This window comes from Podarcis filfolensis (assembly GCF_964270895.1).
Source record: "Podarcis filfolensis genome assembly, chromosome: 9".
Classification (NCBI taxonomy): domain Eukaryota; kingdom Metazoa; phylum Chordata; class Lepidosauria; order Squamata; family Lacertidae; genus Podarcis; species Podarcis filfolensis.
Genome location: NC_139610.1, coordinates 23,663,680 through 23,690,985, shown reverse-complemented (window position 1 = coordinate 23,690,985; position 27,306 = coordinate 23,663,680). Strand labels below are relative to the sequence as shown.

The 27,306-nt window shown below is 44.9% G+C and overlaps 1 protein-coding gene across 2 annotated transcripts; it reads left to right on the top strand.

Annotated features, from left to right (window-relative positions):
• The first annotated feature begins 3,246 nt into the window (after positions 1-3,246).
• TRMT9B (tRNA methyltransferase 9B (putative)) lies at positions 3,247-25,941 on the top strand. Of its 2 annotated transcripts, none has more exons than XM_083630611.1 (4): positions 3,247-3,608; positions 20,505-20,659; positions 23,400-23,573; positions 24,659-25,941. In XM_083630611.1, the coding sequence occupies exons 1-4, from the start codon at positions 3,565-3,567 to the stop codon at positions 25,693-25,695; spliced, it is 1,410 nt and encodes a 469-aa protein (XP_083486737.1). In that variant the 5' UTR covers positions 3,247-3,564; the 3' UTR covers positions 25,696-25,941. The 2 variants fall into 2 exon arrangements, with proteins under 2 accessions (XP_083486737.1, XP_083486738.1); XM_083630612.1 differs by lacking the exon at positions 3,247-3,608 and adding an exon at positions 3,719-3,849.
• The last annotated feature ends 1,365 nt before the right edge of the window (positions 25,942-27,306 follow it).

The window sequence follows — 27,306 nt, the reverse complement described above, 5'->3', positions numbered from 1 at the left end:
AACATGAGGGCAACACTTACAGATTTTTTTAAAAAGCATACTAAGTTGTAATTTTCTTCTTTGTTTCTGCACGAATTCTTGTATTTCAGTATCACTTTAGGTCAGACATATGGCTTCTCATTTGTTAAAAGGATTATTCATGAAGCTGTCAGGTGTCTGGGTCACAGAAAACACAGTAGGCAATCAAATCAGAGGCACGGCAGTGTTGTCTCCAAAGGCAGCACTTCATTTCCCCGCATCTCCTCCCCCCTCCCCCATGAATGTCAAGTTTTTTAACCAAGGGAATGGCAGCAATTCACTTATATGAGAGAAATCAAAGGGTTGCATATGAGGTAAGGTTCAAACTATATTCCTCACTGGCCCTACTCTCTGGGGTAAGAGGCAGATTTAGTCTCTGTGTCCCAGATTGTAGCCATTGAAAACCAAGCCTGCTTCTATCCTTAAATGCTCCACGTCAGGGATGGGGAATCTGTGGACCTCTGGCTGTGGTTGGGTTGCATCTCCCATCATCTCTGATCATGCTGAAATGTCCAACAACATCCAGAGCACCACAGGTTCCCTCCTTCCTTGCTGCAGCATCAGATTTAGGGCAGTGTAGAAGTTCCCCCACACAGGGTGCTGAGCTGGTGCCAAATTGATAAGATCCATAACTGAGAAGATACATTTGGGGGGGGGGCAAATTTTTGCCTCACTCAAGGCACCATATTACCAAAGCCCACCCCTGCCTGCTATATATAAATAGTCTAGGTTCTGTTTCTCTTACTTTCTCTCACACAGATATCTTAATGAAATCCACTATTCAGAATCTGGGACAAAAGTGCTTTCCTTTAAACTGGTCCCCAGTTCTGCATCAAATTTCATGCCCTCCTATTCCTCTCAAAGTCTGTAAGTACGTTTCAGCTCAGTTTACTGCAGCAGGAAACATGTAATTCTGTAGGAGTAGCTAAGGTGATCTGGTGCCTTTCAGAACACCAATGCTAACAGCACAATTTTATGCATGTTTGCTGTTCCATTTAACAGGGTTTACTCCCTGGCCTATTACATGCAGTTAGGATGCTGCAATCTCAATCAGACTTGCTAAATGCAAGCGCCAGTGAACACAGTGGGACTTGCTTCCAAGTAAACCTGAACAGCAGTAGTTCCCAACTGGTGGTCTGTGGACCCCAGGAGGTCTGCACAACCCACTCATGGGGTCTGTGGCACCATTAACATAACAAAAACTACCATAGAGATATCAACATTTTCAAAAATGGGGGGCCATGGCTTGACTTTTGAAAAAAAAAACCCAAGGGGTCTGCAGTTCTTAGCTAACTGGGAACCACTGCTGTACAGGATTCTGTTGCACTGTTGCAATATAGCAAAGATATAGGATTGGTTTTTAGTGGATTTACAGGTAACTATGACAGACTGTAATCTAAAGGCATATTTTGCATGAGGGGTGGTCTAGAAATATTTGTAAAAATAAAATCAACTTACTGCATCATATTGCTTAAATATAATAAAAATGGACAACATTCAGCCCAATGAGGGCCAAGCACATAGGGGTTCACTCACAGGTGAGAGACCAAATGTAGAGCCACAAGAAAAATGCCCTGTCACAAACCTATGGGTATCAGGCATGGTGCTTGCCTTAGCTCCACCGCACGCCTAGGTGTCACAATTTCCCACAGCGCTCCTCATGTAGAATTGCCTGCAGGGGCACTGTGTGCTATAATGTTCAGTGTGAGGGACTAGGCCCTGGGGGTATGTGTGTGTGGAGACCAGGGTTCAAATCCCCACAGGGCCGTGAACCTCACTGGATGACCAGGCCCTGGTTCCTGTGTCTCAGCCTAAATGTTGTGGGCAGGCCTTTTCCCCCTAGCCAGAACTCACCTCTCAGGTGGGCTCTGTAATGCGAGGGAATGAGGGAAGCATTCATGGTGAGTTCTGGCACCAATTTTTTTTTTATAGAAAAATAGCACTGGTTGTGAGGGATTAAATCACGAGGGGGAGAAGCTGGAGCTCCTTGGAGAAAAAGGAGGGATGCAAACCAGTAATACAAAATGGCGGCTTGACAAGCTAGTCCCACGGCAACCCAGTGAGGCAGGGCAGCTTGCCGGCCCACAGGGCCATCTTTACGCAGGGGTGCAGGAGTGTGGGGCACCTGGGTGCCAAATTCTGGGGGGTGCCCACGCCCGCCGCTGAAGCCACCTAAGGTCTTAACTATCTAGGTAAAGGGACCCCTGACCATTAGGTCCAGTCGTGGCCGACTCTGGGGTTGCGGCGCTCATCTCGCTTTATTGGCCGAGGGAGCCGACGTACAGCTTCCGGGTCATGTGGCCAGCATGACTAATCTGCTTCTGGCGAACCAGAGCAGCTCACGGAAATGCTGATTACCTTCCCGCCGGAGCAGTACCTATTTATCTACTTGCACTTTGACGTGCTTTTGAACTGCTTGGTTAGCAGGAGCAGGGACCGAGCAACAGGAGCTCACCCCGTCGTGGGGATTCAAACCACCGACCTTCTGATCGGCAAAGTCCTAGGCTCTGTGGTTTAACCCACAGCGCCACCCGCGTCCCTCTTATCTATCTACCTGTTATGAAATAATAAATAATTTTGATCAAGCTAGAAAAACAAAATACCTAGGTATCACCGAAATGTATGCCTACTGTTTCACTAAAGGACTTTCAACTTTGTGCGGCCATTTACCAAAGACCTGCCACGCCAGCGCTTGACATTCACAACTGTGGTGCTTGTCGGACTCAACGATGGCGCTTGTCATTCTCAACGGTGCCGTGCGCGCGGAGTTAACTAAATTTGGGGGCGCTGGGCGGATCTTTGCACCCCAGTGGCTAATATGCTAAAGACAGCTCTGCTGGCCCACCCATGAGGCATGGTGAGGTGACCCCCTCAGGTGGCAGGACCCACTGGGACAGCAGATCTCGATGTCACGCTTCCTCACCCCTCCCTGATGTAGATCTTCCCTTCCCCTTATTCCCTGGCAGGGAGCAAGGGAGCAATGGTGGGGTCCGCCTCAGGTGCCCAAATGCCTTGGGTCTCGTCTCCCTGGTTCTGTCATGGCTCGCCTCCTGCCCCCAAAGTCTGTTGCCCTTGCCTTCGGTTTCCCTCTCCGGCGCGCCCTTGGCGTCTCCCTCCCCCCCCCCCCCCGCAGCCTCCCCGGCTGCCTCTTCGCATTCCTCTCGCGCGCCATTCCGCCTACGTCGTCGTGCCGAAGGGGACCTTTTTTTCCTCGCGCGCTCTCACCTGCTCGTTAAGCGCCAGAGCCGCCTTCGCCTCTCTATACCCCCCCCCTTCCCCGTCACCTTCCCATCTTCTCAGCGGAAGCTTCCGCGCCCCCTCGCGCCAGCGGAGAGGCGCTAAGAAGGGAGAGCCGGGGCAGAGAGAGGAGGAATGAGCCCGGCAGCCGAGGGGAGCCTCGCAGCCCCCGACGTCGCCCGAGTTAGGCGCCGCCTCCTCCTCCTTCTCCACGGGCAGGATGCAGAAGCAGCGGCGGCGGCTGGTGGCGGTGCTGCTGCTGCTGCTCGCGGCCGGCAGCCTGCGGCGCGCGGCGGATAGAGGAGGCGCATGAGGCGGCTCTCGCCCACCCTGCCTCCTACCGGCGGGTGCAGGTAAACGGGGGCGAGAGGGCGGGAAACGAGGTGGCTCTTCGGGACGCTCGCCAGGCAGGCAGGCAGGCAGGCAGGCAGACGGGCAGACCGCGGCTTCTCAGCAATGCCTCTCGCGGCTCTCTTAGGATGCATACGGTAGAGCGACCGAAGCGTTGTATAATCCCGCGCCCCCCATTTGGCGATGCGCCCTCCCGACTCTCCCGCTTCGAAGAGTTGGGGTGACCGTTCCAAGCGGACTCGGGTAGGGGGGTCCCACTTCACGCAGCGAGATTTACTTTCCCGACATGTTTAGGATCGGGCTGTGGAAAGATTGTCGGTTTGGCTTAAGAATAAATCTGCCTATACTTGTCTATGCTTGCCTATGCACACCGCACGTGCAGCACGATCCCCGTCGTTGGTGCATGTTTAAACCCGTCCATTAAACTCCCTTTTATTCCCCTGTCCAGCAATTCAACAGAGATGCTGATTTAAGATGCCATCCCGCCCGGCGCAACTTCTTCCTTTTTCTCTTCCGCCGCACCACTTGCTTGGACGCCTCTCTGCTGTTTGGGGCTGGAAGGTCTTCATGCGGGCGGCAGCAGTGGCCCAACCTCCCTCCTTTGATCTTTGTAGCTGTTTTGCATTTTGCAACGAAGAAATAAATAAATAAACCTTAAAATAGACCAGATCTTTGAAGTGAAGTGGGTGGGGGTGTAACTCTTGCCTAGCGGCTCGCTTGTTTTGTTCTTAAAGCTCTGTAGCATCCTCGTGGCTGGAGACTATTTTTTAAATTATTATTTTAAAAAAAGCAACCACCCTGTTCTGTTCTTGCCTCAGCCTTCTCAGCTGACTTGGAGAACTTCACACGGTTGCCTTCAGTTTTTGTCTCATTCTTTTGACCTCTTTGCTGTTCCTGAAGTCTCCTGCCAATTTCCCTGCATGGATGTTATATGTGCATTGGAAAAGATGTGAAGCTTCTTGCATGGGCTTAGCCAAGGGTGGGGGGCAGGGAGGGGCAGCTGCCACCCCCAAATCAATAAATAAGAATAAAAATACATAGCAAACTGATGTTCTGCCCCCCCCCCCACAAAATGCCTGCCTCCCCGCAACAAAAATCCTGGCTACACCCATGCCTTCGTGTGTAACGAATGCACGTGCCAGTATTGACATTTTTACAGCTGCCAGAATGGGCACAGGTTTGCTGCATGTGATGGTGAATGTATCTGTCCCATCCCCGACCCCCCCCCGCTCCCCATAAGTGATATTCATGTATGAAAATTAACAGCAGTGTCATCCTGAGAGGTGCCAAGGGAATGCAAATCTAGTCCAGCTGGAGAAGCCAGGTGCAATAATTTCACCCAGTCTAGTTCAGTGGTGGGATTTAATTTCCAGACAGAAATGTGATAGTGATCTTGCGTGCATGTGGGTGTGTTTGTGCTGCTCTCTTTGCCAGGAGTAGCAGGTGGCCAGGTGATGGCTTGCTGGCTTCCCCTTCTGTTGCTAGCCTGCACTTTTGTGTTTGCATATCTGTGCACCAAATACATTTCCCTTCCATAGAACATGGTAGCCATATGCTCCCGTCTTAACTTGTGCCTGGCTCATCCAGTTTCTCAGCAGCTATATATTTCCATCTCCTTTCTTTCTTTTAAGGCTGATTCACAGCACTTCTGTTTAAACCATCCTGTTTGGGGAGAAATATTTGTTAAGCTGATTGGGTGTGGTGGGGAATCGTTGAAGAGTGAAAGGAAATTTGTTAAAGGCAAACTGATAAATCTGAGACAGTAGATAGTTAAAACAATACATAGTTATTCTATAATGAAAGTATGTGTAATGAGATGATAGAGCATAGTGGCTTCTAGAATTAGGAAAACATTTGTTGCATCTTGTTATAATATATTATTAAAATACTCTATATAAAGTCCCTTGCTTTCATTTTTGAGCGGGATGGAATTCCCTAACTCAGATTTCTCTCCCTCAGCAAATTCTTTAAATTCAGTGCTTAAAAATAATACATTATGGTTGGTGTTTTTTTAAAATCTTTCTGGAGCTTTCTCTTCCTTTGCCGACTTAAAACAGATACATGCATTTATATGGTTCTCATACTATAGTTGTATTTGGTATTTTTGCCATGCTCTGAACATCTGGTCCTGTGGATATAAAAACTACAGTTCCAAGGATGTAAAAAGTTCAGTTCTGAGGAGTAGGGCCCTTTCAGTTTCGGAGAATCTTGCCAACCAGGTCTACATACACACCATACATTTAAAGCGCATTACTCTCCCCAAAGAATCTTGGGAACTGTAGATTGTTGATACTTCTGAGAATTATCAGGACACCCCTTAAAGAACAGCAATTCCTAGTACTCTTAACAAACTACACTTCCCAGAATTATTTGGGGGAAGTCGTGTGCAAATGTGCTTTAAATGTATGGTGTGTACACAGCCCAGGCTCTCTGGTGACATTTCTATTTAGGAAGGACTTTGGGGAAGTGAACTTGGCTCTTTGTTTGGCTTAATAGTAGACTTTTTAGTGTTGTGGTTGTTTTCAACAAACCAAAGATGTCAAAGATGTCAAGTCCCGCAGGGCCCTAATCTTTTGTGACAGAGCATTCCACCAAGTCGGGCCCAGTACTGAAAAGGCCCTGGCCCTAGTTGCGACCAATCTAATGAAGACCAATCTAATCTTATGAAGACCTGATCTCATAAACGTAATGGAAGTATTTATCAAATAAGTGGTTATTAGGAGTTTGGGAGCACAGTGGCATCAGTTTGCTGATGATGCACAGCTCTATTTCTCCATGAATCAGGAGAGTCTGTGGAAGCTCTGGACCATTGGTGGACTAGATAAAGGTCAATAAACTGTGTTTGATGCCTGGGAAACTCTGTGGGTGGGCTGTTCCTGTGTGTGGAAGATAGGGTAGTTGCTTGTTCTGAAAGGGACTGAACTCCCTCTAAAGGAGCAGAGACATAGCTTGGGAGTACTTCTGTATACATCTTTCTCATTAGAGGCCCAAGTAACCTCAGTGGCTAGGAGTGTCTTTTGTGAGCTTTAACTGGTATGCCACCTACATCTGTTCCTGAATGAGGATAACTTGGCCATTGTAGTCCATGCATTGATTACCTAGAGACTAGATTCCTGCAACACACTTTATGAGTGGCTGCCCTTGGGCCTGTGCAGAATGCGGTGGTTAGACTGCTGATGGGGGCAAACAGCTGGTAACATGTAGCACCTTTGCTACAAGGTCTTCGCTAGCTAGCTGCCCATACCTTGCTGTGTCATGTCCAAGGTTCTTGAGTTGATCTACAGAGCCTTGAACAGCTTGGGTCCAGGATACCTTATGTACCGCCCGAGCCCTTCTGTTCTGGTCTGATCACCGAGATCATCCAGAGGAGCACTGTTAGTTGCTCTCTGTGCCACAAAGCCTGGACTGGCCTCATCTAGAAGGAACTGAGTGTCACTGCAGAACACTCTTCCAGCAGAGATTTGGAAGGCATCCTCACTTTTGACTTTCAGGTGTCTCTTGAGGACTTTTTTTTTAATGGCAACAGGCCTATGCAGTTGTTTAAAATGACTCTGGAGCAGCCAGCCATTTTAATGATTGCTTTGTATTGCTTTTGAATGTTTTGACATTGTTGCACACTGTCTTGATGTTTTGCAAAGGTGCAATAAAGAAATGCCTTGATAAATAAATACAGAAGTAAATGGGCGACATTTTTCATGTTCAGCTTTAATGCAGAACGTGATACATGTAGACCTTGCCTGCATTATCAGCATTTTTATAAAAATGTAGTTTATTTCTCTCCTGTCTCTGCCCACTTTTAAGCTAGTGGCCATCTATGGAAAATTGTGCAGGTAGATTTCTATCCATTTGCTCAGAGGTAAACCTGCTGCTTCTCCTAACGTCCTGGCCAATGTGTGCAATGACTGCCAAACACTTTGCACTGTACTAATATTATTTGATGTAATTTTGTGTCATGTTAAGACTACTTTATAGTTAGATTTTTGCTATTTTGCATTGCTCCCCCTTTAAATGTGCCATAGAGCCACTGGCCCAATTTCATGTGGACCTCTGGATGCTGTGGGTAGTGTTAGAAACTCAGATATATAAGCTAGACACCAAATGGCTCCTGAAACCAGGGTTACAGTTGCCAAAACAGAATCCCTAGTTGCCATTTTGGGGCAAGATGCCTCGAAAGTTGTATTTTTCAATACAATTATTTTTGGTTCCTGAAATTCATTCTGATTGTACAGGTAAGATATCACAGATAGAATTCTACAGGATGTATTGATAGTATCTGAAAACAGTCCATATCCAAGCATTGCACCTCCAGATGGTGAAGACACCAGATCCCATCCTGTGGCCCATGCGTCTTCACTCGGTCTCAAGTGGCTGATAACCAGGCGCAAATTGCACCTGGCAAATATCGAAGGCGACTGTGGGCACACAACTCTTGCTCTCTGGACTATCCTTCTGAGAACTGCTGCCTCTTCTCTGTGAGAGATAGAGATATAGAGGAGAAATGGTTGCTACATGGTGAGCCAGTATTGTGGTGAGCTCTGTGGTTGGGGCGGATCCAGGAGAGAGAGGGAGGCTGGGATGGAGAAAACCAGAAATGGATGGAGCTGAAACAGATGAAGTAATGGGAGGTGTTATCTCTCTACAAGCCGTCACTCTGATCTGTGTTAATGGAAGGGGCAGGGGAGCCAAAATGGACACAAAATGGACATTTATGGCTTTGGTTCTCCACGATCACAGCATTTCTGGCTATGGGATTCTTGTGTCCTTCCTGCCCAGTAATGTATAAGCCAGTTGAAGACAAAAGGCAAGGAGGACCTTTCTGCTCCACAGTAGGAGAGAAGGCCTATAAACACCTTGCCAAGCTGAGCAGTTGCACCGTTTCCCGATATGCAAGTGAAGAGGTGAGCAGAATAATTTCAGAATTGCTGCTAGGGCTGATAAGGTATGGAGGATAAAATTCCTCCTGAGCCATCATTACTTTGCCTCTGCCTCGAGTGATGTGAACCGTGCAGCTGATTACAATTCTGAATGTGTGAACCAGGACTCCAAACAGGCATGGAAAAGAGGCAAGCAATGCATGAGAGTATTTGCAAAAGCAGGCTAAAAACCTATCTCCAAAAAATATATAAAAAGAAAATAAACCATCAACGCTTTCCTATAATTGCTCATGCTCTAAGCAGGAGACAAAAAAATGGTGTGTGTGGGGGGGGGGGGGAATAGAAAATCGTAGGACTCTTTATGTCCTGTCGCTTCTCTGGTAAAAATGCCAAAATATTTAATCAGTTGGAATTAGCAGGCTTACTATGTTGCTGGGTGAATCTTCACCAGAATTGTTAATTACTAGCAATGGCCCCTGCGGCAGGGACATCACTGTCCAACTTCATATAATTCACAAGCCTGACTGTTGCACGGCTTTGGATAACTGTCATTATGAAATGAACATGAGGGCAGATGTAGTCAAATGATGGATTGTCTCGGGGTTAGCACTTTACACCATTATTCTGCTTTCTGCTCAAGATATGTCTCAAGCCCTGCACAGATGGTAAAACAGTATAAAAATGTATGTATGCACTGGGGAGGGGGACAGAGTGGGAGACTTTTGGCTCCACTCCTGATCTCTACATATTAATAGGGATGTTATTATTATTTTATATATATATGGAAGCTGCTCAGAGTGGCTGGGGAAACCCAGTCAGTTGGGCGGGGTGTAAATAATAAAATTGTTATCATGGAATAATCGCTTTGTTAGCAATTGAATCCCAGCCTTTTGGTGTGATTGGAATTGCTGGAAAGGGTACGACCACAACCTGGAATTTCAAGCACAGTGGTGTAAAGGGAATCTTGTAAAGCCATCCCACCTGGGCTGCTAGAGGAGGTTGAATTCTCTCAACAGCATCTGCCACCCCAGTTCCACCAGTCCTCCAGTTAGATTTACGGTACCCAGTCCAAGATTGTATCCCAAACCTGGTAAATGTTACCATGTATCTATAATGATACACAATAGTGTGTTGAATAATTCATTGATAGAGAACCAAATTCAGTGCTGTGTTGTTAATATTTAATTCCACTTTAGTTCATGGGATAATAAAAATCTAATCAGGAAACAATGGAATGGTTTGGAAGTTTTGATGGATACTTCAATACATGATTCATCCACAGGAGGTAATATATTCATTCACATTAAAAAGTCAGTGGCGGCAAGTACACTTTTAATTAGCCTGGCAACATCAAAGAATAATCACAGTACTTTTAATCTTGCTGTGAACAGGATGGAATTTTTTTTTTTAAAAGCACCAACTATAATTGCTGCTTTAAATAAAGCCCATCAATTATGTAATTCATCATTATTATTTTTTTTAAAAAGAAAGAAATGCAGTTCATGCCATAATTTTAAGAATCTAAGCAGACAGGCAGGCTTTAGGACTCTGGGGTACGATTCTAATCTTGTATGTTGATAAAATTCCTACTGGATTTTCACTTCAGTGAAAAGGAGACTTATCATGTGACTTTAAAGCTGAACTGGCAGGAGTCAAAGAATTGCAGGTTTTCCCAGCATAGAGACGGAGGACTCAGCTTAAAAAAAAACATTTTATATGTGTTGTATATGCAATATAACGTTGTGACACCAGGCGGCGCTGTGGAAAGGAGTCCCGTCTTTCCTAACTGGATTTCCCTGTATGAGTTTACAACACGTTTAACTGAAACACATCTTTGATGTGTCTAGATCCAGCCGGAGTGATGAGTAAAGCTGTGCAGTTTAGCTTTCTGCCACTCCTTAACCCTTTGAAGACACAGAAATTCTTCCAAAAAAAGGTGGAAATCTGGGAATTCTGGACAGAGTTGTGATGTTCTGTGAGCTAGCAGGTGGTGTGATCAGAACAGGCTGGACCTTTCCCCAGGGGTAGCAGTACCTGAGCCAGTGGGGAAAAGACCGATCTATGCAAAAAGTGATAGTATCATAGTTGGAATCCTGTAAGTGGAGTTAGTTGAGAGCAGCTGGTTCTATCATGAAGTGGCTCAGGCAGAAAATGTGAAGGCCCTTGGACTTCCGGGTTGGCGCCTCCGGACAATGGCGGAATTCCTCTGATCGGGAGGAATTTGCTTCGTGGAAACTAGGGTCTGGCCGCCACGGCGAAGGCGGGGACCCACCAAAAATCACAGGCGGGAGAAGCCTGTGAACGTGGGATTCGGCTGGCACCTTTTGCGCCTCCCCTACTCGCAGGGAAACCCGGTTTCGGGGATCCGGAGCGACGTGGGGTGAGTGGCGCGGTGCTTTGAATTGACTGCTTTTTTCACGGAGTGAAGCCGCATTGCTGTTGCCGGAGAGCGCTGACTTTTTCCTGTGGACAATTTGATCTTAAAACAACTACCCGTGAGTAGAACGGAAAATTGGATTTTTAAACGTCTTAATTTGGCACCGAAACGGGGAGGTTCTAAACAGGAAGTCCGCCTTCCCCTTTTGTAAATAGACTGAAGCAAAGAGGCTGCAAGCTAAAGTCTTGGAAAGTCCTTTGTAAAGGGTTAAACTTCCATCGGCTAAAATCAGTAAACCCCCCTTGGAGGCAGGAGAAGAGGGGGGAAATTTTGGACCGCGCAAGCCTGCAGGAGAGAGAGTGAAGAAAGTTAAATTACCACCGCTCTGAACCTGGAAACGGGCTGCTAGCAAGTTTGACGTTTTGGAAAAGTTCATTGACCGTGAACAAAACGTATGTTGACAGATAGTTAAATAAGAGAAATACATTGTTTCCATTGTTTCCTTCTGCGTTTAAAAAGGAGTAAAAGTAACTGAAAATTGAAACTGATTTTATTGCTTGAACCGTGCTTAAAAGGATTGATACAAATAGAAATTGTTTCCCTCTAGAGGGAGCCTTTGAAACTGTTACAAGAGTTGAGCTGGGGGAATCTCCAGCTGCAAGATAAAAAACCGTGAGAACCAGGGATTGACCTTGGATCGGTAAGAATGTCGACAGAAGAAGCCTTAGTGATTGCATTATGCAAGATAAGTGACTCATTGGAACAGCTCCATAAGAAGACGGATGTGATGACTATAAAAATTGATAACTTGGGACAAAAAGTGACTAATTTGGGACAAAAAGTGAATATCTATACAGAAACTACTCAGGAATCGATACAGGAATCTACTTTGACATGGCAAATTGTGGAGAAGGCGAGGGAGAAAGTTGTTGTTGTGGAACCTAAAGTAATACAAGTGGAAAAGGAGAGAGCCCCAGCTTCACAGAGGCAATTTGATGAACATAAGTTGTTGCCTTCCATGACTGAATTTAGAGAAAGTCAGATTTTGAAGATTGGAGCCCTGCTTATGCAGGGATGTATTGACATTTGGGACCTGGACTTGGGTCAGGAGGAGATTGGAATTGTGGGGACCTTCAGATTTGGATGGATTTTAGTTTTAACTATGGAGATTTGGTTGAACTGCCGAGAAGGAATAAAAACATTGCTAAGTCGGAGCTTCCCCGAGACCTACTCTTCAGCATCAAAGGAAGGAAATTAAGAACAAGATCAGCAGAAGACAAAGTAAAGTGCATGTATAAATATGAAGAAGATCTGCAGAAGGGACTTGGAAAAGAGTTAAGAGCCTCGGACAGAAGATCACCAGGTTGATGGACCATATGGAATTGACGGAAAGGACTGGCAGAATCCGAGACCAGGGAAAAGAGACGGTGGAAGAAGATTGGAAAAAGTTTAAAGTTTATTTATAGAAATATTGCAAAATTAATGAGTGTTAGAAAAATGTTGGAATGAAATTACATGGCTTTAGTAGAAATGTTATAAGGAGTTAAGCATAAATAAGTATTATAGTATTAATGGAAAATAAGGTTAAAATAAGTTAAGAAAATTATATGACAGAAAATAGTGAAAGATGGAAAGGAATTGCTGAAATAATTAATAGAAGTGGAATACAAAAAGGGAGGTGAGAGGAGGTCGATGAAACGAGGGAATGAAAGATAGGGCATTGAAATGGTATGATGTATGTTTTTAAATTGTTGTTGCTTTGTTTTATTTAGCCTAATGTGTTAATGTTGTGTATTGTTTATATATTGTATTGTATTTGTTTTCATTTGATTTTTTTCTTTTTTTCCTCTTTTTTTCTTCTCTTTTTCTTCTTTTTTGTAAGGTTTAAAAGTAATAAATATTATTTTTTTTAAAAAAAGAAAATGTGAAGGCCCTTAAAGGGCAAGGGGGGCAGTTTAATTCAATTAATTTGTTTATTTTTGCCATTAGGCTGAGGCACTTGTGGATAATGGGAAGGTGGAACCTAGGTCGGGCTTGGGCAGTCAGTCTCTTTTCAATGGTTTCTCTTACCGAACTGAAACATAATGATTTCCACCCTACATCAGCATCTCAACCAGGGTCACCCTGTTTCATCTGAGACAGGACTTTATCTACGGTCCAAAACAGGGTAGAACTCATCTGAGGTGTTCTGCATTGAAAATTACTTCACTGGCCTTCTGCGATACTTAAATCCTAAATTTGCATCCCTACATATCATTTCTATGAAGTTTAGTATCTATGCCCTGGTTAGTTTTAAGTTTCCTTCAATGCCTTGGGTTGTGTGGGAGATCCATCCAGATCTGGCCAAAGCAAAACTCACTGTAGATCATAATGGGGAGTGGTTTAGGGCCCCAGTACTGATTTGTGGGGAATAACGATTATTGTCCTGTAGCCTGAGAGTCTTGGACCATTTTGAACTGCAGTCTTCCTCTTGAAGAGCATAAACACTGAGCAGCTGGCTTCTAAAGGCAACTGCTATGAATCATCCTCCTCAGTTGGCCTTAACTACTCAACAGTGTTCTCTGCTCTGAGCGTGACCTCTGCTTGGAAAAAACCATTAAAGTATTCCCAATTCGCAAAGTGGAGTGCAGTATACACCTCTGTGAGTGTGATTATCTAAACTCTGATAACCAAAGCTCTATAACTCCTGTATTTGAAGAAGTCGGTATGATAATGAGCAGATGCCAACAAGGTTTTCTTTTTTTCTTCTGGGCTCCATCATGGAGTTTTAAATGACTGCATCGAGTCTCTGCTGCAAAGCTGTGCTTAAATTACAGTGGTACAGTGGTACCTCGGGTTATGAACAGTCCTGCTTACGAACGCTTTGGGTTACAAACTCCACAAACCCGGAAGTAGGTGTCCTGGGTTGCGAACTTTGCCCTGGGATACGAACGCAATCTGCTTCCAGGGCTGTGGGAGGCCTATGTAGGGAATGCGCGCTTCAGGTTAAGAATGGACTTCTGGAACGAATTAAGTTTGTAACCCGAGGTAGCACTGTATGCCTTAGCTCCTTCCTGTACCACAAATGCTGAACACACTGCTGGTCACCTGGATTGGGGCACCTGCTCGTGTCAGAGATGGGTAAGAAAAGGGATCATGAGTTGAAATAACTGCTTCCTGGAATCCAAACCTCCAATATCCTTCTCTATTCTAGGTTTCTTAATGCACACGTGTTAATGTTATTCGTAATAAATTTAATACTTATTTAATTAAAAAAGAAAAATGCACCTTTCTCTCACAACAAAAAAATTGCCAACAAAATTTAAAAAATATGTATTTTTAAAGAGGCATCTTTGAAACTTAAGCTATTTAAACTTTAATGAAGGTGGGGAAAGGCAGAATGGTTTCCTGTGGGAAACTGATATTTCATGAAGTTACAGTTCCAACTTTTAGGGATTTAGTGGTAAGTTTTGTTTTTTTAATCCCATCCCCTCCCCCCAAAAGGCTCTGCAGGGAGAGGTGAAATGTAGTTATAGCCTCTCAGTGAACAATGCATAATAATGCATTTCTGCTATAATTACACATTCAGGCCTGATGACTCATTTCCTCAAAGAAAAGCCTCACAAATATTAACAGTATTCATGCTACTAAATGTGCTTTTACTTCACAGAGAGGCTAAACATCTTTCCCTTTCCAACTCATAGAATAATTTTGAATAAACAAGGAAACAGAATATCAGAAGATATGGAAGAGCTCTCGGGTGAACAATGTCCTTAAGCTTTTCAGTGCACTAAAGACTTCTGTCTGAAAGGAACGAGCTGCTGATAATTAATCATTATCATCTTGTTCCTGAAACCACTAGGCACTGTATAAAAATAAGATGAGCTCCAATAAGTGGCTTAAAAATTCAAACTGAGATGAGTTCTACCACAAGGCTTGTTTAAGACGTGGGGCACTTCAAGCTTACTTCCAATTCTCTACCCTTGTTACCACATTAAAGTGATAGGGGGAACAGCAAGGGAAATGGTCTGCAAGTAAGCAACAGAGAGAGCAAATTTTGGTTTAACTGAGAAGGTGGTTCCTGTAGAGCAGCAGCAGTTTCAGGGAGGGCCACTAGCAAGCCTTCACAAACTCACTTGCCAGCAGTGGCGTCGCGGGGTGTGTGTGTGCCTCAGGTGCCATGTCTGGAAGGGTGACAAAAAGGCACCCCGTGGGGTGCTCGCCCCACCACCCCTGGGCATGGCAGTGCAAGCAGCCACCACGCTGCCGCAGCCGCATGTGGCAACGGAGGGATCCCACCACCGTCCGTACGGCGCTTGGGCGGTGCCGCCGGCAAACCGCTACGTACAACGCATGCGTGGTGTTGCATGCATGCACTGTATGCAGCGCTGCTGCACATGCACTGTACATAGCGGTTTGCCGCCGGCGCCACCCGAGCGCTGTATGGACAGTGGTGGGATCCTCTGCTTGCAGCTGCAGTGGCGGCAGAGGCATCCTCTGCTTGTGGCTGTAGCAGCGACGGAGGGATCCCACCACCGTCTGTACGGCGCTCGGGTGGCGCCGGCGGCAAACCGCTACGTACAACTCATGTGTGGTGTCACATGCATGCGCTGTACGTATTGACGCCACACATGCGCCCTATGCCCTACACCAGTGTGGTGTAGTGGTTAAGAGTGGTAGACTCGTAATCTGGGGAACCGGGTTCGCGTCTCCACTCCTCCACATGCAACTACTAGGTGACCTTGGGCTAGTCACACTTCTCTGAAGTCTCTCAGCCCCACTCACCTCACAGAGTGTTTGTTGTGGAAGAGGAAGGGAAAGGAGAACGTTAGCCGCTTTGAGACTCCTTCGGGTAGTGGTAAAACGGGATATCAAATCCAAACTCCTCCTCCTCCTACGTAGTGACGCCACGCATGCGTCGTACTTAGCAGTGCCATGCATGCATTGTACGTAGTGGCGCAACGCGTGTGCAGCCGGCGGTTTGCCCCACCCCGGGTGTTGGTTAGCCTTCTTTCACCCCTGTTTGCCAGTTTGCTGGAGGCAAGCACCCCATGCCATTTGACCTTGTCAGATGCTGCTCAGAAGCACACAGTCCTCCGTCCTGCCCCAAGTTCTCTGTTGGGGAAGATCTCTTACACTGTTCTGAGCTTTGGAAACATTAGAAGGTTCTGCCTGCTCCAAAGTGTAATGTGACAGAGACAACCAAACTCCCTGCCACCCTCTTGTGCCAGAAATTTGTCCTGCTTTTTTCGGCTGCAGAGAGCCCTGCCTGACATGAGGAACCAGTTTCCTCCCTTTCTTGAGTCTTCTGTCCTGTACCGAGAGGCGAGGGGAGGAAGAATATTGACTGACTGCTGAGCTAAGCCAAAATTACTCTACTTGGACGGTAGTGTAGAACAAACTTTGCCAACCTGGTGTCTATTATTATTGTTATTGTTGTTGTTATTATTATTATTATTCTGCCCTATACCCACAGGTCTCAGGGCAGTTCACAGAATAAAATCAGAATATACTGAATGACAACTACCAGCCCCAGTTGCATGGTTAGTGATGGTGGGAGCTGGAATTCAACATCTAGAAGCTCTTAGGTTCCCCATTCTGCATAATGCATTATAAACGTCAAGTTGCTACCTACACTTGACCTTATGGAATATATGACAAACAAGAGGTAGCCAATTTTCAGTTTTGACTGGTTCCAACCATAGCAGGGGAGAAGGGTTAAACCTTGCTTCCCCAGCACTGTGGTCCAAATCCAAATTGGTCCTCCTGCAGTTGCTTTAAAAAAGTATCTTAGAAGAACCAGTTCATGAATATCATGTGTCACATCTGATCTTCAGGGAAGTCCAAGCCGCCTAGTTCTGATGACTGAGTTCTAAGCTTCTGTTGCTTTAATTCTGTGTAGCGTTTGGTCACACAATCTGTAGTTGAGGAACTTTGTTGTAATTTACGTCTGCAATTCTCCAATAGTTTTGTCATACTCACCTTCAATGCCTTTCATCAATTGCCCTTCATCGCAGTCTGCAGTTGATCAGAATCCACTGAGGCTTCCCACACTTCCCAAAGAGATCTGCCGCCCCTCTTCTGGAAATTCCAGTGTACGCTCTTGGATCAAGTTTGTGTTGACTTTGGGTTTTGCTTGAAAACTTTAACCTTCAGCCAAGATAGTATAATGCATTGTTGGCAGAAGCTGGCAATTTTGTAAAGTGGTTTGCAGTTATGCGCTTTCTATTCTTGTTCAAGACATGCATGGATGAAAGGAAAGGGTTCCAAAGCAGTGGAAACAAAACGTTTTATTTATGAACCACTCATGAAGGCTTACTGAGCTTGTTGAGATCAAGCAGGCTTGGCCACAGGAAAATTTAAGTGGTTTACAATTGCGCTGAATATGAAAACTGCTGGGCTATCTGTGAAGGAGACTTGGAAACTACAATTAATCCAGAATGCGGCTGCCCGACTGGTGACTGGGAGCCGCCACCGGGACCATATATCACCAGTCCTAAAGGATCTACATTGGCTACCAGTACATTTCCAAGCATAATTCAAAGTGTTGGTGTTGACCTTTAAAGCTCTAACTACCTTGGTCCTGTATACCTGCAGGAGTGTCTCCATCCCCATCGTTCAGTCTGGAGGTTCAACTCTGAGGGCCTTCTGGCAGTTCCCTCACTACAAAAAGTGAAAATACAGGGAACCAGACAAAAGACTTCAGTCCTACATACTTTTATGGGAATAATAATAATAATAATAATAATAATAATAATAAATTTTATTTATATCCCGCCCTCCCCAGCCGAAGCTGGGCTCAGGGCGGCTAACAACAATAAAACAGTACAAAAGTACAGCACAAACAACACTCTAAAATCATTCATTATAAAATTAATTAATTCAAGCCACTGGCAACCATTGGGCCAGAGCTCCGCGAAGATTGCCGAGGGAGGGAGTCAGGCTGTGCCCTGGCCAAAGGCCTGGTGGAACAGCTCTGTCTTGCAGGCCCTGCGGAAAGATGTCAAGTCCCGCAGAGCCCTGGTCTCTTGTGGCAGAGTGTTCCACCAGATCGGAGCCACGGCCGAAAAAGCCCTGGCTCTAGTTGAGGCCAGCCTAACTTCTCTGTGGCCTGGGACTTTCAAGATGTTTTTATTTGAAGACCGTAAGTTTCTCTGTGGGGCATACCAGGAGAGGCGGTCCCGTAGGTACGAGGGTCCTAGGCCGTATAGGGCTTTAAAGGTTAAAACTAGCACCTTAAACCTGATCCTGTACTCCACCGGGAGCCAGTGCAGCTGGTATAGCACCGGGTGAATGTGATTTCGCAGCGAAGATCCCGTAAGGAGTCTCGCTGCAGCATTCTGCACCCGCTGGAGTTTCTGGGTCAGTCTCAAGGGCAGCCCCACTGGGAATAAGTCCCATTAAAGTCAGTGGGATTTGCTTCTAAGCAATAATAATAATAATAATAATAATAATAATAATAATAATAATAATAATAATAATTTATTATTTATACCCCGCCCATCTGGCTGGGTTTCCCCAGCCACTCTGGGCGGCTTCCAACAAAACACTAAAATACAATAACCTATTAAACATTAAAAGCTTCCCTAAACAGGGCTGCCTTCAGATGTCTTCTAAAAGTTTTGGTAGTTAATTTTCTCTTTGACAGCTGGTGGGAGGTCGTTCCACAGGGCAGGTGCCACTACCAAGAAGGCCCTCTGCCTGGTTCCCTGTAACTTGGCTTCTCACAGCGAGGGAACCCCCAGAAGGCCCTCGGCGCTGGACCTCAGTGTCCGGGCAGAACAATCGAGGTGGAGACACTCCTTCAGGTATACTGGACCGAGGCCGTTAATTTTATTTGTTTGGTGCCTTTCCATAGTTACCACCATGCTCAAAGCAGCTTCACATTAAAAAAACCTAACTACAAGCATAACACAAGCAGTCATAATCAATAAATAAAGCATCAAAAAGCACAACCAAATTGAACAATTTTCACATAAATCATTAGACCTATCAATAAGATACAAAAATTTAATATCAGTAACACCCCCCAGAATCCCCTCACTCCTAAACAATACCCCAGCCCAAGGGTCTTGTAAACTTGCTTAGGGGATCCTTAGCAATTAAATATTTCTGCTGGTTGTGCTAGTTTAAACTGTAACACTAATGGACTATAAAAGCAGCAGTGGAGATAGTACAGGAGCTTTAAAAAATATGGTTCCAGGCATTCAGTCTGTGGAGGTCTCTGCAAATTAAGACATGATTTATGCTTTAGTGCTTCTGAATAATTCCCGAAAGCCACACCCTCCCCTGTGTTTCTTTATTTATTGTTGGGTTCCTTGGAGACGATTGGGTAAACAAGCTTTAGCTTTCTCTGGCCAAAGAAAGGTAGTGGCTTTTTCATGCTTTTGGTTTTTCTAGGGTAAAGCGGCAGTTGTAGCCTCGGCCTTTTTCAACACTGAATAAAGCTCCAGTTAAGTATTTGCAGCCCTGGCACTTTGGCATTTAAACTCCTCAGGCTCCATGAAATAAACTTAAGTTTGCTCAGCTTATTCTTGGAGAATAGATGAAGAGAAGAAAAAGCCGCATCTTAGTTAGGAACTTCCCCTGCATGCAAAGATGGACTCTGGTGGACTCAGTGGACAAGACCAGTAATGGGTCCAACGGTCAAGAAAGCCATTTCTGCATGGGGTGTAAAGGGAAGTGAGGGGCAAATAGGGTTTGTCAACCTGGGAAAGTAGCCCATCTAGGAGAAGGAAATCTCTGACCCTAAACCTCTGCTGCCTTGCAGCTACACTCATTTGTGAGAAAAGCTTTGGGAGTAAACCCCGAAGAGCCATCCATACCCGCTGCCTTACAGGACATTTTCAGGAACAGAAAAGGCTAAAGAGTAAACACTACACAAATCTGGAGTGGAGTCCCAGAGAGGTCACTTTGGTACTGCAAATGGATGGGAGGAGAGGCAGTGGGAAGTAGCAACTAGGAGAGTTGTCCACACCAGTGTCTTCAAAGTAGCTCCTAATCAAACGGTCCAAGTGACTGTACAGGGAAATCCCCACCCAAAAGTGGGCAAGGGTGGAACGGAGGAATCCCTGTTTGTGCACATCCTGATGACACGTGCAGCAGCCCGGAATGGAACCCCCACTTAAGCGGGGATTCCCCTGTTTGTGGCTGGAATGTAGGTATCTTAGAGCAGCAGTGTGGAAGCCTGACTTACATAGAAACAGGGACAACTATGCCACCATAGGAAACGAGCAAAATCGTAGCAAATGGAGACATTGTGGTGCATTGAGTGGGTTGCATATATTGCCTCCTGGAGTGATCTGGTTTTAGCACCACGCTCTGCTGCAAGAGGCTATTAGCAGGCAGAACTTGTAGAGAAAAAAGGGAGGCCTGCTAATCGGGGTGACTGAGAGGAGAGAACAAGCAACGTTCCACCCAAAGTAAGACGTTGGGACGCAAATGAAGAATGCATTTTTGTATGCAGAAATGGTTGGAGGTGGGTGGGAGATGTTGATTGGAAAAGTTGGGAACTCCCTTCCTTTGTAAGTTTTCAAAGGGGAGTTCTCGCAAGAGCCTGTTCTGCTGCTGTATGTTGAGATTGGACCTCTATTCATGGCTGTTCTTTTTTGGAATTTAACTCGGGAACATGTTGTTCAGTGCATGTTTGGTCTGTTTGTTTCTTGAAGGATGGAACATGAAGCATCCCAGCTAGAAAAGAAACATGTGCATAACGTCTATGAAAGCACAGCTGCCTATTTCAATGATCTGCAGGGCAAAGCGTGGCCTCGCGTCCGACAGTTTCTCCTAGAGCAAAAGCCAGGCAGCCTCATTGCTGATATAGGTACGTATATGTTTGTGTGCATGTATGTGTATACAGATAGACAGACAGCATGAAGAATCCTTATAACTTTAAGAAGATAGGAGATGATTTTACATCCTGTTATGTATACATTACGACTAAGTTTGGATTTGCCATATATCTATTAAATTTCGAGTCCAATAAAAAGGAGGGAGGGGGAGAGACTATATGTTTGTTTGTTTATTTATCCACCACAAGTTACCGTATTTTTCGCTCTATAGGACGCACTTTTCCCCCTCCAAAAATTAAGGGGAAATGTGTGTGCATCCTATGGAGCGAATGCAGGCTCCTTGGCTTCAGCAATAGCAACGCGAAGCCTGCGAAGTGCAGAGGGAGCGCTCCCTCCACGCTTCGGAGGATACGCGTTGCTTTCGCTTAAGCCTGGAGAGCGAGAGGGGTCAGTGCACACTGATCCCTCTCGCTCTCCAGGCTTCAGGGATAGCCGCCTGAAGCCTTTGGAGCGCAGCGGGAACTTGTGCTGCGCTCCAAAGGCTTCGGGTTCCTTTTGCTGAAGCTGGGAGAGCAAGACTCTCCCGGCTTCAGCAGAGAGGGAGAGCTGCGCAGCGCCCCTTCAGCAAAGCGGGAGGAGAAATGGAAGGGGCTCCGTTTCTCCTGCTGCTTCGCTGAGGGGGCGCTGAGCAGAGAGGGGGAGATTTTTTTCTTCTTGTTCTCCCCCTCTAAAACAAGGTGTGTCCTATGGTCGGGTGCGTCCTATAGAGCGAAAAATATGGTACATAAACTCCAGCCCTGAGCTCTGATGTGGTGACGAGAGTCCACAATATCTTCATGTTCACTTTGATGAAGGGAACAGCTCGATGCAAGCATTTCTTTTACACACATCACTCTCTGGTGATGTTAATGGATAAATTTCTGTGAGCGTGCCCAGAAGCATCAATTAATTTCTGCAGTTGAATGGGTGGGCTGGCTGGCCTGTTGACCAGTAGCCTGGCTGCCTACTGTTTCTGGTTACCTCCTGGCAATGGTAAGTTTTTTCTTTGCTTTTGAAGCGGGGTGGGCGAAACCATGTGGGGATTCTTGAAAAATTCAGATGGGGTTTGAGGTGAGCAGGGTGGTGTTTGGGCATCCCTTTCTAGGATTAAATCTTGGGTGGAAGATGGTTGCCGGTTACTGACCTGGAACACCGCTGCAGTTTTAGAACTGATGGATTGGTGACATAGCAACCAGGAAATCCCAGGCTCGGAGAATGATGGGTAGCTTATACCTGTCCAACCATCCTCCCTGTTAGCTGAGCTGTCTTGTCTTCCACCTCAATATCTCACCCCTACCCAGCACTAAGCAAACTGAACAACTAGGAAAACATTTGAAACAGACTGAATATCCCCCAAAGTGCTCTATAAATGCCAAATACTATCATCATCTTACTATGACAATGACTACTGCTGTGTGCTGTATTGCAGCCTTCGTTTTTCAATAGTAGAGTATGCTTGAAGAAGTATGCAAGCTTCTGCTTTGAACGTTTGCTTTCTTATTATTTAAGATGCTCCATTGTCATTCTGTAGTGACAGGGAGACAGTTTTTTCATTAACACTATTAGCAGGTCAGAAAGACTCAGGGCAATTCTTGAGGCAATTGGAAGCATTTCATTTGAATTCCTTATAGTAAACTAGTCCCTTTTGCTGCTTCCTTGCATCTCTCCAGCTGAAAATTGGCAGGAATTATTCTTCATCACTCGCCTTCTGACTGCCTGGAGCAGTTTTCAAACTCTTTTTGAAAAGCTTTCTTTGAATGGTTTTGCATTAGAGTGGTACTTTTTCTTGGCTATGGATTTGAAACTACGCACAGGAAGGAGATAACGTTTTGTAGTCACTCCTAAAGCTTGACATATGAGTAGCAGTAATTTTTATGGAATAATGCTGCAATCCAGCAACAGAGATCTGTGATGGAGGCTTCATGCAGCCTTATTATTGTTAATGTTAATCTGAATCCACAGTCCATAGGATGGACTGGGATGCATCTCTGAGTGCAGATAGGGATGCTCATCTACATCCTATCCATCCCAGTCGTAATCCATGACTAGAGCTGGATTAGGGCAGAATGTCATACATGTCATATTAAAATCCAGTTATTTGTCCACGTAGCTTTGAAGTATCCTTCAGAATGACACTTGTAGTAATGTGGTTGCTGTTTACATAGAATGTCACTAGAATGAAGAGAGCTATAGGTAAGGAATTGACTCCTTCTGCTTCTGTGGATAGATGCTGGGTCCCCCTAAAGTTGTAAGTGCAAGGTGGATTGAAGAAGACAGCTTTAGCATTAACATGATGTTAGCAATCTAAACCTAACTTTACTGGCGATTCTTGTAAGAAATAATAACAGTGGTACCTCGGTTTCCCAAAGTCTCCGTTGTCAAACATTTCAGTTTTCGAACATCGTAAACCTGGAAGTAAATGCCTCTGTTTTCAAACACGCCTTGGAAGTTGAATGTGCCACGCAGCTTCCGCTGAATGCAAGATCCTGAGGCCCAGCTGTTGGCTGTTGAAGTTTCGGTTTTCAAACGTTTTGGAACTCGAACAGTCTTCCGGAATGGATTACGTTTGAAAACCAAGGTACCACTGTATTTGTCTGTTTCAGTGGTCCACATTCACTCTGAGAACACACAGTTTTACTCTGCTCCAATGTCAGCTGAACAATAGAGATTGTTTTGTCCCTCTGTAACCTTGTTTGGTGTTTGTGTGAGTGTGTTTATTTTTATTTTTTAAAGGTTGTGGGACTGGAAAATACCTTGGTGTCAATAGCCAGGTGTATAATCTTGGATGTGATTACTGCGGTTCTTTGGTAGAGATTGCAAGAAACAACGGTTGCGAAGTTATGATCTGTGATAACCTTAATCTTCCTTTCCGGGGCCAGTGCTTCAATGCGATCATTTCTGTGGGAGGTAAGAGAGTCTGGATGCTTGGGTGGGGGGGGGAAGTAAAATATGTTCACTATACAATGTGTGCTTCTGTACTGCTGTTTGCTCACTTTGTCCAGAATATGAAGAATAGTATAGAGCAGGGATGGGGAACCTCAAGTCCAGAGGTGAATATGGCCCCCAGGCCTTTTTATCTGGCCCTTGGACCTCTCCCCAGGTCACACACCCTGTCTCCAGGCTACAACCCTTACCAGTCCTTTTTCACCCCCCAAGTGTTTTTCCCTGGCTGGAATGTGTCCCAGAACTCTGATAATGGCTCTTCCTTCTGTGGATGGAGGATACAGAAGGGTGCATGAGTTTGCATAGAAACTTAGTTACACTACTCCTCAGGTCTTCCAGTGTTAAAACCACATCGTCTGCAAACACTTTTATTTTATATGTTTGATGTTCCACCTTTACCCCTTTTATATCTACGTTTTCTCTTACTCTCCTAGCAACTACTTCTAAAATCAGTAGAAACAATAGAGGGGATCTAATCCTTTTTACTGGAAGTGCCATGGATTGAATCTGAAAATTTCTGCAACAGTAAATTATTTTTGCTGACATCTGTGCAATTCCCTCCTCGTACCTGAACAGCACAGAATAATTCATTTTGTTTTGGGGAGCAGTGAAGAGAGAGGCTTTGGCTAGATATACTAGCAGGGGAAAGAGATCATGTTCCTGGGTGTGTTGTACATAAACATGGCTAGTTGGTGTGTCATTAACATAGGCTGAGGATCAACCCTTGTGACACAGCAGTCAAGAACCTGAGCCTAGACTAGATGGTTGGATGTTTTTCAGACCACTCCCCATGCTCCTTCTAGCCTTGCATGAGATAGAGCCTACAGGTCAAGAGTACAAGATGCTGGGCTTTTAACATCATATCTAAAACATTTGTTTAAATTCAGCATTATAGAAATTATTCATTAGGGGCAAAAATAGTGTGAAAATTGTAATCTCACTTGTAAAGTTGCATTGACACACATGTAAAAGGCACAGTATTTTAATATTTTTAGCACAGAGTGCCCACATCCATGAATGTTAAAATATCGTTTTGCTTCTCTCCCCAGTGATTCACCATTTCTCCACACAACAAAGACGAATCAAAGCAATAAAAGAAATGGCCAGGGTGCTGGTACCTGGAGGCCAGATGATGATTTACGTGTGGGCCATGGAACAAAAGAATCGGCATTTTGAGAAGCAAGATGTGTTTGTTCCATGGGACAAAGCCCTCTGCTCCCGGTTGCTTTCTGAACGCAGCAAGGATGCGTGTAAGAGGGAGCTTGCAGCTCATACCGAAACATCTCAGACTGTGCCCCCGGACCAGCTAATGGGTTCCAACTACAGCTACCCTGTTACCCTTGACCAGAAACATCCCCAGAGGACTGGCAGCTGCTTAGCTGAAGCCTGTTGTGTGAAAATCTCTGAAGAGGAAGAGAAACGAGTTTACAGTGCTCTTGGGAGATCTTTTCGTTCCTGGTTTTCCTCCAGATCACTAGACGAGTCTGCCTTGGGGAAGCAGAATGAGAAGATGCTGCAGCCTTTGAAGAGCACAGCTGGATGGACAAACAATGCCGTCTCTATTCAGCCATCAAGGCACTGCAGTGTAGATTTAGGCTGTCGAGGACCATTGCTGAAAGAGCAGCAACTAAATAGTTATGATGAAGTGTTTATGAAGCATATGGCGTGCAAAAGATTGGAATGGCTGGCGGCCTCAAGATCACTGAGAGATTTCAATGGTGAGCCACCTGCTTTAGTCCAAAGCAAAAATGGGGAAATGTCATTCCTGGATAGCTCTGTGGAAAACGTAAACAACGGCTACATCCCGCCAGGCAATAGTCATTCTTTTGCAGGCAAACACTTTAAAAGGACTTCATCGGCGAGCTCCAGTGAGTCTATTGTAGATGCGGCTGTGGCTGTGGGAGACCGAGTTGCTTGTGGTCAGGATACAAAAGCCTTCATGCGCTATTACCATGTTTTTCGGGAAGGGGAGCTGTGCTCTCTGCTTGAGGATAATGTTCCTGAGGTTCACATAATAAGTTCAAGCTATGATCATGGTAACTGGTGCATTATAGTGAAGAAAGCAGGTGAACAACAGCATGCGTAGTTCTGGAAATCAAGGGCTTCAGATATTGCTTCCTGTGGAATTTTAGAGACTCCCCCCCATCTGATCTCCCATTCTCTGTGTGTGGGAACAAATGTGCGGATAAGGATGTCATTGTGAAAAAGGGTACTTGACATTTTGCCGAAATGCAGGCTTTCTGCAAATACCCATCATAGTTTTATATTGCTTTTAGGAAATCTGTTTTGCGTTTTTAAGAACATTTTATAAATAAAGCCTTTTGTAAGATGAGGAACGAGGCTTTTTTTTTAGTTACCCAAAAATAAATGAATGAATGAATGTTCACCCGATGAAAAGATCAACCCTTAGCCTATTGGCACTGAAATAGGTTGCATGCATTTTACTTGCTGGACTTTTGCTTAGAGGAGCACACACCTCGTATCTGAAGGCCTTTGCTTTTTATGTTGCTTTTCTGTTTTCTGTTTTCTTTTTCTTTTTTTAATGTTGCTATCCAAATAGACTGTACATACATAGGATACTTTTTCACTGTAGCGAAAAGGACACTATAAAACGAGGGTTTCAGGTGCTGTTTCCTGTGGGATCTTAGAGACACGTGAGGTGAGAGCCAGGGATGAACTGAAAAATCAAGACAACAAGAGGGGTAAAAGAGATGTAAAAAGAGTCCGAGAAAATCAAACATGACCCATAGAAGGAGTGTCTTTCTGAGTGTCCTTCACTGTTTCCTGAAGTGATGCATATATAAACTGAGGCTATAGGCTGTGCTCATCATATTCACTCAAGTAATGATGAAGGAAACAGCCTAAGAGGCCTGTTTTGCTGCTTGGACCCAGGCTGATTTTCCCCTAAACAGACTAGCAGTTGGACTGCATAGTCCTTAACACATTGTCTTCCGTACTTTAAATGGACCCTTAAAACATTTCTGCTTTCCTAAGGGAGGCTGATGAATTGGTTTCTTAGTTGACTAGCATTTGACTTTCTTTTCTCCATGTAGTGCTCAACAAAACACTCCTTAAATTTCATGGATGGATGTAGATAGGCAATGTTCAGCTACCTTTTACTCAGAGTAGAGCCATTAAAATAAATGAATATGGCTAAGTTAGATCCATAAACTTCAGTGGGCTTACTATGAATAAAATGTAGTTGAATACAAGTTTCTCCCTTTTTAAAACTCACATGAACTCTTGCTTTGCTTGCTCAGTCATCCTGTACATTATGATAGTACTTCTTGGGCAATGAAGTGATGACTAGCATAAATGTGAAGAAGCACTTGATTGCATAAATGTGAAGAAGTACTTGATTGCCGGTGCTTTTATATCCCAGAGTGGGATCCTTAAAATCAGTTAGGTTAAATATTCCAGGACCTCCATCTCTGCAAGGCTCCTCTAACAACTTAGGTATCTGAGATTTAACTGCCTTTTCAATGGCTGAATGATACTTGACAAATTGATGGGATATTGCTTCATATCATTCCTACTTTTTTTTTTAAATTGAGATTTACTGCAATAGAAATGCCCTTCTGATGAGTGCCTCCATCTAATCAAACTGATGCCACATCCTTTATATGTTACCGTACATCTTTCCACATCATCAGCTGTTGAAAGCCCCTGTTGCGTTTTTGTGAGATAGTCCCGCAGT

What these genes read in the sequence shown, in the direction of transcription:
- TRMT9B (XM_083630611.1), top strand. Translation starts at nt 3,565, where the DNA reads ATGAGGCGGCTCTCGCCCACCCTGCCTCCTACCGGCGGGTGCAG. An exon ending in CCTCCTACCGGCGGGTGCAG is followed by an intron (nt 3,609 to 20,504) that starts GTAAACGGGGGC and finishes TGTTTCTTGAAG; the next exon opens with GATGGAACATGAAGCATCCC. An exon ending in TGCGATCATTTCTGTGGGAG is followed by an intron (nt 23,574 to 24,658) that starts GTAAGAGAGTCT and finishes TTCTCTCCCCAG; the next exon opens with TGATTCACCATTTCTCCACA.